We start from the raw sequence: 17,889 nt of genomic DNA, 5'->3' as shown, positions 1-17,889 counted from the left end.
GGCAGTGGCTAGAGGTTACACTGCTAGCAGCTGCGTAGGAGACTTTCTAGAAGCTCCAGGAAAGTGAGGCCCCTGTGAGACCACTGGCTTCTGTTTGCCAAGAAGCTTGTCGGGAGGTGGCAGCACGTGCCCAGCTGGTCGCCACGCCTGGTGCTCCTCCCCGGGAAGTGGGTTCCTCCTTCCTCCGATCGGTACTCACTTGAGGCCGGGAGCCCTAGCAGCCGAGAGCAGGGTCAGCCCGCCGCGGACACACGGTTTCACTCCTCCCGCATTGTTTTTGGGGAATGGTTTACATGCAGCCACGCAGCCAGTTCGGAACGCCCTTGTCACTGCAGAGAGCGGCCCCCCGCCCCAGCTCCAGGGGACCCCTCCTCCACCTCGTGTCTCCGTGGACGTGCCCGTTCGGGACATTTCCTGCAAAGGGACTCGTTCACCACGCGGCCTCTCATGGCCTGCTTCTTCCACGCGGTGTACTGTTTGGAGGTTCGTGCACGTGGCAGCGCGTGCCAGAACTTCCTCTCCCCTCACGGCCGAACACTGCGCGCCGTGTGTGCGCACCCCGTTTTGCTCGTCCGTGCGCCCGTCGCTGGGCGTTGGGGTTGTTTCGGCCGCGTGGCCGTTGGGGCTGTTGCTGTGGTGCGTGTCTGTGTGCGGGGTTCTGTGTGGACACGGCTTCCTTTGTCTCGGGCACAGCCCACGACGGGATCGCAGGTGACTCTGGTGTGGGAGGAGCTGCGACACACAGCAGCCGCGCCGTTCCCAGCCCACCAGCGGGGGGCGCCGAGGACGGCCCTCCCTCGGGTGGGGGGTGTCTCACTGAGCCCCGGCGTCCTGTACGCTGCCGAACCAAATGCGACACTGCGCTAGGCTGCGGGGCTGCCCCCCTGGGCTCCTCCCTGGAGGGTCACTGGATGGACTCAGTGAGGACGGAGTGCTCCCGGGAGGACAGCTGCCCGCTGGCTCTTGAACCTCCACCTGCGGAGCGCTGGAAAGCCCTGCCGTGGCTGCGCTGGGGGCAGGAATTCTCCGGAAGCCCGCCCGCTGGCTGGGAAGAGGGCTGCGCACGGGCTCTCGGAGATCTCTCTGCCCCACTCCTCCTTCACTGCCCCCTCGGGGCGGCTGGCCGGAGAGCGGCGGCCTGGACCGCGGTCAGGAGTCCCCATCGCCTGGCCCTGGTCATCAGCCGTAAGGACGTGTGGTTCTGTGCCACCTGGGCCCTTCGGTCTCCCCTGCATTCTTGGCTACTGGGCACAGTGGGGCTGTGCTGGAACCAGCGCCCCCTAGGGAGTCTGGTCCCCAACGCTGGTGTCACCGGGGCAGTTCCCAGCAGAAGGGCTAGGATTGGGGCCCGGGGGCGGGGCTGGGGATCCGTATCTGCTGGGACCAGGTGGCTGGCACAGCCCTCCCGGCTTCCCCAAACTCAGCAGGTGCCAGGAGGAAGTCCCAGGCCCACATGTCCCTGGCAGAGGCAGGGGTGGCCCGGCTGCGTGTCGTGGGTGTGGAGGGGGGCGCCCTGCTCACCGTCACCAACCAGGACCCTTCTCGGGTCGGCGCACTTCTTATCTCAGCGCAGGTCTCCCCGGTCAGTGAGGCCTGCCTGGTGCAGGGGTTCAGCGCTGTCAATGCCGCCAGCGTCCTCTGAGGTCGGAGCTGACGCCACCACCGTGCCGCTCTGAGAGCCGGCGCGCATTCGTGCTCCCCTGCACGCCCGGCTGACGCGCCCCCTGCATGCCTGCCAGAAGCTCCCCCTGCACGCCCAGCTAACGCGCCCCCTGCACGCCCCCCTGACATGCTCTCCTGCACGTTCCCCTGACGCGCCCCCCTGATGCGCCCCCTGCATGCCCGCCTGACATGCTCTCCTGCACGCCCCCCTGACGCGCCCCCTGCACGCCCCCCTGACGCGCCCCTTGCATGCCCGCCAGAAGTTCCCCCTGCACACCCGGCTGACGCGCCCACTGCACGCCCCCCTGACACGCCCCCTGCACGTTCCCCTGACGCGCCCCCCTGACGCGCCCCCTGCATGCCCGCCTGACGCACTCCCCTGCACGCCCGGCTGACGCGCCCCCTGCAAGCCCCCAACATGCTCCCCTGCACGCCCGGCTGCCACGTCCCCTGCGCGCCCGGTTGACACGCTCCCCTGCACGCCCCCCTGACGCGCCCCCTGCACGTTCCCCTGACGTGCTCCCCTGTGCGCCTGGCTGACGCGCCCCCCTGACGCGCCCCCTGCACGCCCCCCTGACATGCTCTCCTGCACACCCGGCTGACGCGCCCCCTGCACGCCCCCCTGACGCGCCCCCTGCACGTTCCCCTGACGTGCTCCCCTGCGCGCCCGGCTGACGCGCCCCCTGCACGCCCCCCTGACCCGCTCCCCTGCACACCCCCCTGACATGCTCCCCTGCGCGCCCCCCTGATGCGCCCCCTGTGCTCCCGGCTGACGTGCTCCCCTGCACGCCTGGTTGACGCGCTCCCCTGCACGCCCGCCTGACCTCCCCTGCGCCCCCGCCTGACCCGCTCCCCTGCACGCCCGGTTGACGCACTCCCCTGCACGCCCCCCTGACGCACTCCCCTGCGCGCCCGCCTGACCCGCTCCCCTGCACACCCGGCTGATGCACCCCCTGCACACCCCCCTGACATGCTCTCCTGCACACCCGGCTGACGCGCCCCCTGCACGCCCCCCTGACGCGCCCCCTGCACGCCCCCCTGATGCGCCCCCTGCACGCCCCCCTAACGCGCTCCCCTGCACGCCCCCCTGACGCGCTCCCCTGCACGCCCGGCTGACGTGCTCCCAGGCAGGGTCACGGGTCAGCGCTGGAGACCGGAGCAGGTAGACAGGCCAGGTAGGTGCAGCCACAGGATGGACCTCAGGCTGCACAGCAGGTCACAGATGGAGCCTTACTGGGACGGCCGTGAGGACGGGCCGGGCGGCCTGCCGTGCCTATGGCCGCGGTCCGTGTTGACCCTGTGTGGAAGGCAAGAGGGAGGGCTGGGGGCCCTGTCTTCACTGTGGGGCGTGCCCAGATCCCTGGTTGTCACCTCAGGGGCGACTGCCCTGTCCGGACTGCCCCCATTACCTAGAGGCCAGCCCGGGGACCCTGTCCATGCGCTGGTCGGCAGCCTGTCCTCGCTTCCGGCCCCGCCTCCGGCCCTCGTGGGCTCCCGAGGCCGCCCAGTGCCGCTGTCCCCGAGCCTGACGGCGGCAGGCGATGCACAGATGCAGCCGTGCCAAGTGCATGCACGTGGAATGTCCGTGGTGGCCTCTGCCCCTGCAGGAGCCCCAGAGTGGCCCTCGGTGCCTGTGGATGTCACAGCCCAGAACAGAGGCGCCCAGCGTGCTCTCCTCCTGAGGCCTCGCACCAGGCTGCCCGTGGCGTGGGCTGCGGCCCCTCGCTGGGCTGAGAGCAGGGAGACGTGCTCTCTCCTTGTCCACGGGGTCCCCCCATCTGCCCAGGCAGACGGGACCATCCTCCTGGCAGGAGGCCCTGAGCCGTTTGCAGCTGTGTCTGTTGCCACATGGGGTGACCTGTGGGAATGAGGCTCCACCAGGGGTGGCTGGGACCCCGTTTCCCAGCCACAGCCGGGCCACGCTGCTGAGGCCGGCGGGGGTCGGAGAGCTCCTGCAAGCGGCAGTTCTCCTGGCGGGCCCCCCCTGCTCTCCCTTAAACTGGGACGGGAAGGTGTGAGTGCCCCACGTTACAGACAGGACTCCCGCGGCTCGGAGCTGGGGACTGGGAAGTACCAAGCTGGAATGCAGACCACACTCTGTGCCACGCTCCGTGGCCACACTGCCCGTGGTGTCTGTTGCAGTCCCCGCACCGCAGTGCGCACGTGGCTGGCGGCTGGCGTGCTATGTGACAGATACGGGTCTCAGCGCTGCCAGGCCACCGGGGCAGGGGGAAGTGAGGGGCCCAGAGCACATCTGCAGTGGCCTGTGGGGTCGTGGGCCGCAGTGCGCCAGCCCCGCAGCCCCACCCCCAGTGCGGGCTGCGCCGTGGGTCAGCTGCCCGGGCAGGCTACCAGCAGGGCAGGGGCAGCATGGAGGCCCCTGAGTGGGTGGCGGGGCCTGGGGGTCGGCGGGGTGTGGAGCCCCAGCAGCTCAGGACCTGCCTGCAGAGGCGAGAAGCTGCTGCCCCCCATCACAGCCGAGGACCCTCATTACACCTGGGTCCTGGTCCAGGCACCGGGATCGACCTTCCTGTCAGCTGAGATGAGGTTTCTTTCTGCCTCGAAGACGGAGCTGGGATGCCGCGAGGGGCCGTGGCTGCGTCAGCTTGAACGTGGGAGTTGGCATGTGTGTGGTCTGGGGAGGGGTTCGTAGGGTTGCCCTGAGGGCCGTGGTGCAGGGAGGGGCTGGTGGAGGTCGGAGACATGGTCGCCGGCTCAGGGGCTCCAGAATCTGCCCGATGCTGGGGCTCAGGCCGGGCCTCGGCCCTGAGCTCCCCGTGGAACTAGAGCCTCAGGGCTGCCGTCAGACCTGTCACCCCTCTTGCGCCACGCCTCTGGGTGGCCATGGGCTTGGGGCCTCGGCAGTGACTGTTGAAGCGTCCTTCATCTGTGACCGCGTGGTGCCCAGAGTCGCGTTCTTTAGGAGCCACCTAGGACTCCGCACCCCCTCGGCATGGGGGTGTCTACACTGGTCCTGGGTCCCTGCTCCCTCCTTGCCGACCCCAGTCTCTCACTTTCTCTGCTTCCCAAAATACAGATCCTCCATCCCTGCGGGGCACTGCCTCTCAGCGAGGCGTCTCCAGGATGGAGCCAGAACCCCAACAGGTGGGCTGGCTCGTCCGTGTGCACTGTCACCGTCTTCCCTGTCGTTGTCCTCATTGTCCTTGTTTGTCTGGGGGCCTCCTCTCTGCCTGTCCTGGGCGTGCTAGGGGCCCCCAGCTGGTGCCCCTCGCTTCCTGTGGGCCCACGCGGCATATCTGAAGCTGTTCCGGCACTCCCTGGGGGCTCAGGTGACCAGAGCCCTGGGGTTGGGCAGGGGTGTTGCTTTGGGTGCACAGCCCATCCACGTTTCGACGTGGCAGTGATGGGAGCCAGGTCCACAGAGCTCCAGGTCCCAGGCAATGGAGCTCGGCACCACCACACCGTGTCAGCCTAGGAGGGACCCCGCAGGCCCTGGGGTGAGGTCACATGCCATCCTCGGGGTGGGGGGATGGGCCAGGGTGCAGCTGGTCGGTGGAAGCACAGGGGAAGTTTATTACAGAGAATGACTGAGCGTAGTGAGGGCTTGCCAGTGAGCCGAGAACTCGAGACCCAGGAGGAGCAGATTCCAGGGCAGCCACTCCCCCAGGGCTGCGAGGAGGCCCAGCCGTGGCTCACAGAATGACAGAGAAGCCACGGGAGCCGAGCCCACGGGACTTGCCAGGAAGGCTGCTGCTCATGGGCACTCCGGCCGGGGCCACGGTGGACCATCGGCTCCCGGAGGTTGCTCGCCGGAACCAGGATGGAAGAGCCTTCCTCTATTACGCTGATACGTCTCTCCAGCAGCTTCTGCTTCACGTCGGACCATCTGGCAAAGGAAGCCCTCTGTTTCCACGGAGCGGGCGATGGAGGAAGATTGGAGGCAGAGGCCGTGACTTGATGACCAGCATGGGGGCGGGGGCCCCTCGGGAGGGTTTCTCTCTTCCTTCCATCCCTTCCTGTAATGACCACTGTTGCGGTTTCTGCTTTCCCGCTTCTGCCTGGGCCCACGCTGAGTGCAGCCCCTGCTGGTGCGGGAGGCTGGGCCGGGCTCTGTTGCGGAGCCCCAACATGCTGCCCTAAGAGGGCCCGTCGGTCGGCCTCCAAGGCCCCACTGACACGTGGTAGGTTCAGGCTGTGAATCTGGGCGTGGCCGTGGTGTCTGCTGCCCTAGGAGGACAGGAGCAGCGGTCCAGTCTGGCTCAGGCCCAGCTCTGTGCCTGCCGCACACGTGCCCGTGGACCGTGGACGCTCCTGAGGCAGGGCTCCGGGGTCTCTGCTGTCACAGGACGGTCTGTGAAACAGAGCAGCAGTGAATCGCGCACTTCCGCCTTGGCGCCCACGAGCTGGGGAGCCAATGGGAGCTCTTGGACCCCCCGCCGTTCTCCCCCCCACCCCCCCGACCGAGTAGAGGCCATGAGGCTGCAGCTAGAGCAGCGGTCACACAGCCCTGGGGGCTCACCCTCTGCCCTTCTCCCCATGGCCATCGGCACCCGCGAGTCCCAGACATGCCAGCCTCTGGCCCGTGTTCACCTCTCAGCTCCGAAAGCCTGGCCCTGCGGTCCTGCCCAGAGCAGCCACCCACCTTGACGTATGTCCTCTGACACCTGAAGCTACCTGCCTCCTCATCCTCCAGCCCCTCCGGCGTGGGCTGCATGTCAGCAGGCTGGCTTTGCTGCCCTGGCCTTGGTGTGGGGGTGGGGCCTGGGCCCTTGGAGGCCTTTGGGTTGGGAGGGTGCAGGCCAGGCGGCTCTAGCGGAGGCATGGGGCTGGCGTGGCCGGATTTCTTTCTCTGTCCCTGGCATCCAAACAGCCTAGACTGGGGTGGCCCTCCAGGTCGGGGTTCTTGGCTCCTCTTAGCTTGCTGTCCCTCACCCTCCACACACAGCTCTCGGTTTAACGGCTGCACGCACTCTGGTGGGCAGGCTCTGCCGGAGCACACGATAAAGGCTTTGCAAGAATGGCTGATGTCACGAAATTCCGGATGTGCACGTTGGCATCGTAAAATCGTGGCATTGCAGGGCTGGAAGAAAGAGCCCTGTGCCACCTGGTGCTGATGTGGAGGCAGGCCCAGCTGGCCGAGGCCTCACAGGCGTGCGGAAGTGAGATGTCCTCCCAGCACCAGGTGCCTGAGCCCCATCTGCTCCTGCTCCTTGTCTGCTGCCCTCCAGCTGGGGGGCGGGGCTGCACACACCCTTCCGGCTCCTCCTGCCGGCACCTGAAATGTCCTCCTTGCTTCCTAGCTGGGCCGAGAAGCACGAGAACTGGAGATTTCAGAAGACGAGGCAGACCTGGCTGCTGATGCATATGTATGACAGTGACCAGGTGTGTGCACGCTGCGGGGCGGGGGGGGTGGCTAGGTGTGTGTACCTGGTGGGGAAGAGGAGAGGAGATGGGTGCATGCCGGGGGTGGAGGGGTCTCCCAGATGACAAAGTCTGTGTATGCTTGGGGGTGGGGTCAAGTCAAGCAGTGACCAGGATGGAAGGACCCAGTGCCAGGGCCTGCTCCAGCCACACGGGCCTGAGGCCTCCCCTCCAGCAGGGGCGTGGGAAGGGCAGGCCCCCAGCAGCCAGGGCTGGCCAAGGCTGTGGTTAAGAAAGAGGCCCTAGCGGGCGCCTGGGTGGCTCAGTCGGTTAAGCGTCTGCCTTCGGCTCAGGTCATGATCCCAGGGTCCTGGGATCGAGTCCCGCATTGGGCTCCCTGCTCTGTGGGGAGCCTGCTTCTCCCTCTCCTCCCCACTTGTGCTCTCTCTCTCACTATCTCTGTCTCTCTCTCTCTCTCAAATAAATAAAATCTAAAAAAAAAAAAAATTAAAAAAAAAAAAAAAAAAGAAAGAGGCCCTAGCAATTGTGGTGGAATTCCCCCCCCCCCAGGAGCCCCCAGTCCAACCCCTCATTTTACAGAGGGAGGGCCTTGCTTGGGGTCAGGGGGTAGGAACCCCTATGCAGAGCAGGGGCTTGTCCAGAGGCCAGGCTTGGGCCAGGGGCTTGCGGGCTTGGGGCCTGGGCCGTCGGCCCACCTGCTTCCATTGAGCTGAACCTTCCCCAAGGAAGCTGCCAATGTTAGGGGAATGTTGTTGTCCCAGGAGCTTGGGAGTCCTGCCCTTCCCATCTTTTGACCCTGGGGGGTGAGGAGACAGTGTGTCCCCCCCAAAACTCCGTCGTGCCCTCTTCCTGCTGATGAGCCCGGCTCACAGGACCACCATGGGCTCTGCTGGTTCTCGGTGGCTTCCGTGGGCAAGGGTCCCGTCTACAGTCGCATTTGCTTGTCTGCCCCTGTCATGTCCTCTAGTCTGGAACTTCCTTCACAACCTTGATGTGCCCGGAGAGGCCAGTTGTCAGACAGCGGGGACGTGTTTGTGCCCTCCCAGCGCACTCAGTAGCAGGTGCAAGGTGGTTGGATGCTGACGTCGGTCCCGTGACTTGGGGGACCCCGGCTGGTTTTGCTCCTGTAGGAATCAGCTGTGTCTGTGGAGTTGCCTCGAGATGATGGAAAGACCCCATTCCTCATCCCCCTGTGCCCGTCGGTCTTAGTACCCATCAGCAGCTCTGGTCTGGGTTAGCGGTCACCGTGGTGCTGGCTGCGTGGTGTGCGTCCTCTTCCACATTCGTCGATCAGCACGCGGCTCTAGGGAAGGGCCTGGCCGCCTCCCTCGTGGCGCTGTGTTGGGGCAGGTGTGGGTGCGGGTGCGTGTACACCCTGTGGGGGGCGGGTGTGTGCACGCGGGGGGGTGCGGGTGCGTGTACACCCTGTGGGGGGCGGTGCGTGTGCACGCGGGGGGGTGCGGGTGCGTGTACACCCTGTGGGGGGCGGGTGTGTGCACACGGGGGGTGCGGGTGCGTGTACACCCTGTGGGGGGCGGGTGTGTGCACACGGGGGGTGCGGGTGCGTGTACACCCTGTGGGGGGCGGGTGTGTGCACGCGGGGGGTGCGGGTGCGTGTACACCCTGTGGGGGGCGGGTGTGTGCACGCGGGGGGGTGCGGGTGCGTGTACACCCTGTGGGGGGCGGGTGTGTGCACACGGGGGGTGCGGGTGCGTGTACACCCTGTGGGGGGCGGGTGTGTGCACACGGGGGGTGCGGGTGCGTGTACACCCTGTGGGGGGCGGGTGTGTGCACGCGGGGGGGTGCGGGTGCGTGTACACCCTGTGGGGGGCGGGTGTGTGCACACGGGGGGTGCGGGTGCGTGTACACCCTGTGGGGGGCGGGTGTGTGCACGCGGGGGGGTGCGGGTGCGTGTACACCCTGTGGGGGGCGGGTGTGTGCACGCGGGGGGTGCGGGTGCGTGTACACCCTGTGGGGGGCGGGTGTGTGCACGCGGGGGGTGCGGGTGCGTGTACACCCTGTGGGGGGCGGGTGTGTGCAGGCGGGGGGGCGGGTGCGTGTACACCCTGTGGGGGGCGGGTGTGTGCAGGCGGGGGGGCGGGTGCGTGTACACCCTGTGGGGGGCGGGTGTGTGCAGGCGGGGGGTGCGGGTGCGTGTACACCCTGTGGGGGGCGGGTGTGTGCACGCGGGGGTGCGGGTGCGTGTACACCCTGTGGGGGGCGGGTGTGTGCACGTGGGGGGGCGGGTGCGTGTACACCCTGTGGGGGGCGGGTGTGTGCAGGCGGGGGGGTGCGGGTGCGTGTACACCCTGTGGGGGGCGGGTGTGTGCACGCGGGGGTGCGGGTGCGTGTACACCCTGTGGGGGGCGGGTGTGTGCAGGCGGGGGGGCGGGTGCGTGTACACCCTGTGGGGGGCGGGTGTGTGCACGCGGGGGGGCAGGTGCGTATACACCCTGTGGGGGGCAGGTGTGTGCACGCGGGGGTTGCGGGTGCGTGTACACCCTGTGGGGGGCAGGTGCGTATACACCCTCTGGGGGGCGGGTGTGTGCACGCGGGGGGGCGGGTGCGTGTACACCCTGTGGGGGGCGGGTGTGTGCATGCGGGGAGGGGGCAGGTGTGGATTGTCTATCAGTGTTGGTTTTCTCAGGTCGTCATCCCTTGCTGCCATCATTTGTTTTGACAAGTGTAGTTTTCATGGCAACTGTGGTTGGTGGTTCTGTGGCCGGGAGGTCAAGGGTGCCCGTGTGCACGTGTTGGGGGGACCTCTGTGGAGGAAGCACCTGAGAGCCACAGTCGGAAACGAGGCTGTGGGTGTGGCAGGATGGGGGGACAGCTGTCCACACTGGCCAGGGCTGCTGCAGGAGTCACAGGCCGGCGGTGTGGCCCACGGCAGAGCCCCCTCGGGGGCAACACCACCACACCCCTTCCCCGTGACCCCACCGTCCTGCACAGCCCCATGCCAGCTCCCCACTCGCCGCAGCTAGGGGCACACCCCAGTCCCCCATCGCCAGACTTCTGGGCCCAGGAGCTCAGAGCCAGGGGACCCACGGTCCCCAGAACTCTCGGGAGCAGGTATCACACGCAGGGAGCCAGTGGGGAGCTATGCGCACAGACCTCCGTGCCCTGACCACCCTGCCCGCGTCTGTGTTCCCCTCCGCCCCCGGGGAGGGGACCAGGGCGCCCCGGGGACCACTGCTGCGGCCAGATGGCCCTGCTTTCCGGTCGTGCCCATCCCCTTGAGACCACCTAGTCGTCACAGTGGTGGGAGCTGTGCTAGGGACAGGTTGTCACCTTGATGAAACCTGATTTTTCTATTTTTTCTTTTGTTGTTTTTGTTTCTCGCGTCATAACTATGAAATCATTTCCTAACCCGAGGTCAGGAAAATTATCTCTGTTTTCTTATAAGGGTTTTTTAGTTTTTGTTCTTACATTTAGGCCTTTGACCAATGGGAGTTAACCCTGTATGTGGTGAGTTAGGCTTCCTGCACGTGGGGACGTGCACCACCCGTTGAATGGACTGTGCTCCCCACAGTGGATGGATGCAGCACCTTGCTGCTTCCCAGCATCCTGCCAGTTCCTTACCAGTCTGCCCTGCTGGAATGTGCACCCCATGAGGACAAGGCTTGTCGGCTCTCACTGACCCTTCACAGCTGCCTCGGCTGCCCTGGAAAATGGGGCACATGTATCTGAAAACCCAGCTGGGGGACTGGTGTCGGGGGCTTTCCAGAGAGGGTGCAGTAACTGGTGGATGGAAGGATGGATGGATGTGAGCCCATTGAGGTCAGGGTCAGAGCTCATTTGGGGCCTAGCACAGGCAGTGGGATAGAGGAGAGCCCTGAGCCGCAAGTGGATGACTATGGCCAAGGCACCTAGGGATGCTGGGAAGGGAGGAGAGGGTCAAGCTGGTTATTGGTGTGTCTACAGTCCTGATAACAAGGCCTGGCCCTCCGTTCAGCAGACACTCCCGGGGCCTGTGTGGCTCAGCAGGGTTGTGGGGGGATGGGCAGCAGGGACAAGATGGGAGCCCGGGGTGGAAGCTAGGGGGCCGTGGCTCTGGACCCCAGACTCTGTAGATAGTTCTACCTCTGCCTCCTGGCCCCACAGTCAGTCGTGCTCCTCACACTTCCCGCCGTCCTGCCCACCGTCCTGCCCACAGGCTCCCTCCAGAGCAGCCCGCCACCCTGGACGGGCCCTGCTCTGCCGGCTCTTGTGTGGCCCATGCTCGGGCCTCTCTGTGACCCTGCGGCACAGTGCCAGGATGCTCCTCGGCGGGACCATTGCAGTAACGGCCGTCCGGTGCCGCCTGCTGGATCAGCAGAGGCCATGACGTAAGGCAGAACTGTTCTCGGTCCCACACGTGTCCAGTCAGCCCGGCGTACGGAGTAGAAGAAACCAAGCTATAGCATCTGCATCCCGGGGGGCCTCGCTTCCAGCCCCCAAGGCAGAGGCAACATGGGCCCAGCCTCAGGCGGCCACCTGCCTGCGTAGGGCATGGGTGTGTGCGTGCACACGCGTGTGTGTGTGCGCGTGTGCGCGTGGGTGCGCACACACCCCACTGTGTTCGGAAGGACTTCCTTCCGGGAGCAGGATATAAGATTTGGTTTCACGGGACAAGACAGATCCAGAAGCCTGACCTACCGCAGGGTGGATGACAAGGGAGCGGGAGGGAAAGCCTGGAAAGTGCCCCTCACGGTCAGCACGCACCGAGGGGGGAGCCAAGGCCGGTCCCCAACAAGCCACGTTGGGCCAGCTGGATATCCACACGTCAAAGAATGAAGGTGACCCCACCCAACCTCTAACAAAAGCGAAAAGTGAGTCGGAGCCGCAGATGTCAGGGCTGACGCTCTCTTGTCATGACCTCGGGCCAGGCACAGGTGCCTTAAACACAGCTCCACAAGCGTGGTGACACGGAGGGACAGGCAGACGGGACAGCCACCCACAGAATGGGAGAAAGTGCATGCGCGCCCCGTGTCCCGCGGCCGGTCTGCCACGCAGGGAGAACCTTCCTAGCTCGGTAATGGGACAGCCCCATTTCAAAGTGGACAGAGGGTCTACGTAGATGCTTCTCCAGAGCAGACGGCCCAGGTGACCGGGAGCACCTGCAGTGGAGCCCCGCGTCGCTGGCACTGGGGGGACGCCCACCAGCCCAGTGTGGCCGCGACGAGCAAGGACGGCCAGTGGTGCGTGTTGATGAGGACACAGCTTCCCTCCCGTGTGCTCCTGGAGCACCCTGTTCCCGTGTTCCAGATGGATCGCATCTCCGGATTTCTCCGAGGATGGCAACAATACGGTTTTGACATTTTCTTCTCTCTGTATAACCTTTATTTTATCCAGGTTGCTTCTTGTTTGTTTGCTTGGCCTCTGACTTTAGAATCAGAGACTTTGCTCCCAGGTGGTGCCCTGTGGGGGTGGCCAGGAATGCACGCGGCCCGGTGGCCTGTGCACTTCCGTGTGGGTTCCGTGTGGGTTGATGGGCTGGGCTCAGGATCATGGGTCTTCTCTCCTGTATCCTCAGATTTCAGAATAGAATCTTGTAGTCTTGCCCCAGGACACAGGCTTGGCTGCCGACACTGTGGAAGCTGGGGGGGGGGGGTGGCAGCCCATTGGAGGAAGCGGGGGCAGCTGTGGGGGGAGGGCGTCAGTTCGGGGAGGTCAGTAAGTAGAGGGACGTAGCATGGGGGGCAGCCCATTGGAGGGAGGCAGGGGGCAGAATGGGGGGGACGTTCTGGGGGGGCAGCCTGTCAGGGGAGGCAGGGGCTAGCCCATGGAGGGAGGCAGGGGGCAGCATGGGGGGAGGCCCAGGGTGGGGGGACAGCACGGGGGGGTGGGCAGACTGTTGGGGGGCAGCGTGGGGGGACAGAGGGTGGAGGGGGTGAGGGCACATGGAGTGGGGGGCAGCCCGTGGGGGGCAGTGGGGTGGCTCCCCTTCAGCAGGTGAACTCTCGTACCCTCTCCCTGGGCCCAGCCCGCCACACTGGAGTCCCTGCACCTCCCATGTCAATGGCTGCAGGCAGCTCTTAGTGGGTAACTGCTTTGTGCTCTCGGTTGAGCTATGACTCACACCACAACATTCACCACTTAAAGCTTTTGGTTTTGATGAAGTCCGTTTGTCTGGGGTTTATTTAGCTGCTCGTGCTCTCGGTGTCCCATCTAAGGTCATTCTGCAATGCTTTCTTCTAAGAGTCTATAGTTTTAACTCATACTCGCAGGTCTTTGACCCGTTCTGAGCTGATGTCTGAAGATGGTGTGAGGGAGGGGTCCTCACGGGGACGTCCCAGCACCATCCGTCGGAGCGAGGGCCCTTGCCCCAGTCAGTGGTCTCAGCGCCCTCGTCAGAACCCGCTGACCGTGGGTGGAGGGGTCCCCGCCTCAGCCCCAGCTCTGCCCCTCGCCCTGTGTGTCTGTGCCACTCCACTACTGTGGCTTCAGAGTCGAGATGTGGGAGTCACTGACTGCTTTTTGAGTGGACCCGGCCCCTCCTTCCCTCTCGCCTCTGGACGGGACTAGCCGGACCTGGAGTCAGGCGGGCTGGGGGGACGGCAGCAGAACTCAGGTATATCGGCTTCATCTCTGACCTCCGTTCTTTGTCCTAGAAGCTCGCTCCTCACAAACACACCTGTCTCCCGTGGACTTAGTGGCATTTCAGGAGTGGTGAGAACCCAGGGCTGCCGAGCCTGAAGCCCGTGGAGGGAAGAGCCCAGGACCGGGAGAGGGCCGCTGCGGGAGGCCGGCCCATGGTCCCGCAGCAGGGGGACAGAGCAGAAGCAGGGGTGCAGCCTGCGATGCCAGCTGCTGGGCCGGGAGCCCTGCCCGGAGCCTGGGGCCCACGCTGTGAATGCCCCATTTCTCCACCGCTCATTGTCCGCACTCCCCACGCCACCCCGCGGGGCCCTGACGCCCTCGTCCTCTTCCCCCGCCCAGGTTCCCGATGAGCTCTTCCCCACCCTGCTGGCCTACCTGGAGGGGCTCAGGGGCCGCGCCCGGGAGCTCACGGTGCAGAAGGCGGAAGCCCTGGTGCAGGAGGTGGACGAGGCCAGCGGCGCGGACCCCCTCCCACCGGGGAAGACCCAGCGCATCCGGCAGGTGCTGCAGCTTCTCTCCTAGGGGCCCAGCGGGCTGCTGCTGCCGCCCAGGACTCAGCTGACCGCCGCCTCCCAGCGGCAGGGCCCCAACGAGGGGCAGGCGGGGCTACCAGCAGGTCAGCGGCCAGTGGGCCCTTGGAAGGACTGACTGTGGCCAGACTGTTCGTAGATGGTGACGTGTCTTCGTCCCTTTACAGCAGAAAGTGGCCACTCTGACATACCCTCCTGGCCTCCCAGTGGCCCTCAAGCCCCCGGGGAGCTTGCTTATTGAGAGAAAGGTCTATTTTTCTACGGGGAATGTCGTAGAGATTGACCAGAGCCAGCCCTCCCCTCCAGCTGTGGTCCGTCCTCGGTGGGGGGTGAGGGGAGCCCCTTTGGTGCCGGCCACCGCATCCGGGTCACCTGCCTGCGTTCCCTGGTGGGTCCAGGCCGTGGCTCGCCCATCCGTCACCTCCCTCCTGGGGCCTCCTGGGGCCTCGCTGACCAGTCCTGGGGAAAACCTGGCTGCATTTTCAATAAAACCAGCCCGTGTCGGCCGTGGCCCTTTTTCCGTGCATCCCATTCTCGTTTGCCTGTCCTGACTGCCAAGAGCTTGTCCTGAGAGTGAGCATGCGTCGGGCCGGAGCCGAGGCCCCCGGGACAGCATCCCGGCAAGCTCCGTGTGGCGCTCCTGCCTGTTGGCGCTGAGCACTTGGTCTGCGGGCCTGCCGTCGGCAGGTGTCGGCAGTGGCCACGTTGGCTGCCCTCCTACGGCCGTCCCAGCCAGGAAGTAGGCTCGCTGCCTACAGAAACGCCGGACCTGCTCTCCCTGTTCCCAGAAGAGCGCGCATGTCGAACCCCTGGAAGTCCCTCTGGGCGCGGCGGCCCATGTCTCCCCCACCCGCAGGAAGAGTGGGCAGGCCCTTCAGGAGGCCCTGTGCTTCCCGGGACCCGTGGAGAATGACACAGTGGTGGATCTGTGCGGTGGTCTTAAAACTTGTCCACCACGGCTTTGACGCTCTGCTGCTGGGGCGTGGGTCAGCTTCCAGCATGGGATGAAGCAGATGAGACGCCGTGTGGCCCCTGGGGCGAGGGCAGGAGGAGGACGGAGCTGGTGCCCGTGGGACACTTGCCCTTGGGAATTGGCGCCATGATGTGGGAAGCCCCTGTCACGTGGGGAGGCCACATGGGGGGCCACGAGGGGTGCTCAGGTGATGGCGAGTCTTCGGAGGGCGGCCGCCCCAGGTGACACTGAATGAAGCAGGGGTGAGCTGACCCCACCGAGTCTTGCCCACGTTGCAGGTTTGTAAACCCTACTGCTGGGGTGCGTGCAGTAGATAACCAGAGCACCACGAAGCGGTGTAAAGTGACTCGCTTATATTGTGCGTCACGGTGCTTAACAGAGTCACGGGCTCCAGGCCTGTGTGTAGACCCCTTCCTCCGGGAGAAGCCTGGGACCGGTCGTGCTCCCCGGAGGCGTCCCCACCTCAGCTTTTGCACGGACTTCAGCTTCAGTCACCGTGGAGCACCCGGGCCCAGGAGTGGCCCACTCATCCAGAGGGGCCTGGGCTGGTCCGTGGGGCCCCCCTCTTCTCACCCGTAACCCAGATCCCTGGGCTCTAGGGTCACACTGCCCCACCTCCCGCCCGACACCCGCAGCTCGGCGGCAGCCCCCATGGAAAGGGGACGTGCCTTTCCCTGGGGGCATTTGGCCCTGCCCCCACCCACTGTGCAGCTGGAATCCTGGTCACACGCACGAGCACGCGTCCAGTTCTGGGTGGGAGCAACTGGCCCAACCCCTCTTTGGCCCAGGTGGCTTTGGAGACAGATGAGAAGTCCTGACCGCCCGGTATCCATCAGGTGAGGACTCGAGCAGGGAAGCACGTTGGGAGCACACGTCAGTGCAGGTCTGTGAGTGCATCAACAGACCAGTGTGTGGGCATCACGGCCTCACGGTGCCCAAGCTCGGAGGTGTCCTGGAAATGACACTGAAAACTAGACGTACAAAGAAAAACCCATAGCTACAAAGAAAGGGCAGTTTTTTGGGTTTTTTTTTTTTAAGGAATCAGGTTGATTGATTAAGAACCATAGCTCTGGGTTTCCTGGCAGCCAAGTTGAAAAGGGAAATGTGATGGGTTCCGAGTCCTCATTGTTACTGGATACAGTGGAGAGAGCAGGGCACCCCCCAGTACCAGATGGGGGCTCTTTCCTCCCTGAGAGCTCCCGTCGGAGCATGAAGTGCCATTCCCTGGAGGTCCCCCTGGCGGAAGGTGCGGAGGGACGTGACAGACACGTCACCCGGACAAAGCTGTCAAGAGACATACTCGGTGTGGGACCAACCGGCCCCAGTTGCTGGGGGTGCCGGTCGGAGATGGCCCTCTGATGAGGCCCCGGGGCAGTGAGGTGGGAGCACTGCGCCCCGGGGCCAAGCCACAGTGCGGGGTGCCTAGGGGCTGTCTGCGTGGGGCCACCAGGCCAGGAAATGTCTTGATGGTGGCTGGTGATTTCCCGCCAATGCCCCCCACACTGCAAACAACCCAGATGTCCGTCAGTAGCCGAACAGGAGACCGAAGTGAACAGCGCTCACCAGTAAAAGGGAAGAAGCGTGGATACAGGCCACAGAGTGGCACTGGGCGGGGGACGGCGGACCACAAGGGCACACTGTTGACACCACTCGAACGACATCCTCGAGACGGCCGGCCAGCTCATGTGCGGTGACAGAACCCCCGGGGCAGGGGCCGGGCGGGCGCTCGGGTGCCAGCGTGGCCTGCGGCTACGCGGCATGTGCAGCTGGGACACGTGCTCAAGCTCCTTGTTCGTGACACCCCAGCGGGAGCAAAGACAAGCCTCGCGGGGCAGAGCTCCCGGCAAAGCACTGGGCTCTGGAAAGAACACGGTAAAACGGGTTTGTTGGCGCCTTAATGTCTGTTCTCCGCGAAGGTCTATGCGTCCATCACATAGATAGTCTCAAGCACTGTTAAGACGGAATGGGCGATGGGGCGACAGGACTTTGGGGTGGGGCTGTCAGACCCAGCAGGCCCGTCAGCACCACCAACAGCCGTCCGCGGTCCCCGCCCCACCCTCGGAGGAAGCAGCCTTCCTCAGCGGGCTTCCCGTACGTCCGGGGAAACATGGCTCAGGCTCTCCTGCCCTCCTCTGGTGAGAACTGGGGACTAGCTACCGAGTGGCCCCCCTCGCCAAGCTTTCCCTCCCTGGGGCCCCCAGGAGAGCTGTGTCTGTGTTCAGATAAACCAGCGCTAATCCAGTAGGAATGTCCCTGGCAGCAGGCGGGAGACTTAGGGCCAGAGGGGCTTCCGGATGTTAGGTGGCCACAGAACCAGGACCCCTGCCCCCAGGATGCACTCTCAGCCCCTCGTGTGTCTGCCTCTGAGGGTGGGCGTCCCTGCCGCCCTGGACCACAGTCACATCTGGGGCCAGGAGCCGCCCGCCAGCTCCCAGAGGCTCTTCCCTCCCAAGCAAGAGGCAGGGGAGCTGCGGCCGTGGAAACCAACATTCAGGGAGGCTGTCTGCCCCTTCCTGACCCACAGTGTCTAAGGACCCCTGCTGGATGACGTCCGCAGAGGCCTCTCCCCAGGACCGTGCAGCCTGGAGGCTGAGCTTATTGGAGGTGCAGCTGGCAAGAAACAGGACCCCAGACTTGGAAGTGTCCATCACGGATGATGGACGACACAGTGTGGTCCGGCCACACCACGGGGTATGAGCCGGCCTTCTAAAGGAAAGAACGATCCCTGCCCCCACGGGGACGAGCCCCGAGGACACGAGCCAGACACGGAAGGACACGCACGGGGACCCCACTCCCACG

General features: G+C 65.2%; 1 protein-coding gene across 12 annotated transcripts in view; it reads left to right on the top strand.

Moving 5' to 3' along the window:
- CHLSN (cholesin) overlaps positions 1-14,643 on the top strand; it is a 133,104-nt gene extending 118,461 nt beyond the window's left edge. For all 12 annotated transcript variants that reach the window (XM_036105591.2, XM_078074215.1, XM_078074214.1 and 9 more), the window contains 2 exons: positions 6,924-7,005; positions 13,927-14,643. In XM_036105591.2, coding sequence (XP_035961484.2) covers positions 6,924-7,005; positions 13,927-14,109 — 265 coding nt within the window. In that variant the 3' untranslated portion in view covers positions 14,110-14,643. The remainder of the gene's footprint in view (positions 1-6,923; positions 7,006-13,926) is intronic.
- The last annotated feature ends 3,246 nt before the right edge of the window (positions 14,644-17,889 follow it).

This window comes from Halichoerus grypus, chromosome 6 (genome assembly GCF_964656455.1).
Source record: "Halichoerus grypus chromosome 6, mHalGry1.hap1.1, whole genome shotgun sequence".
NCBI lineage: Eukaryota > Metazoa > Chordata > Mammalia > Carnivora > Phocidae > Halichoerus > Halichoerus grypus.
Note: the sequence above shows the minus strand (reverse complement) of the source record. Positions and strands in the feature narration are given on the sequence as shown.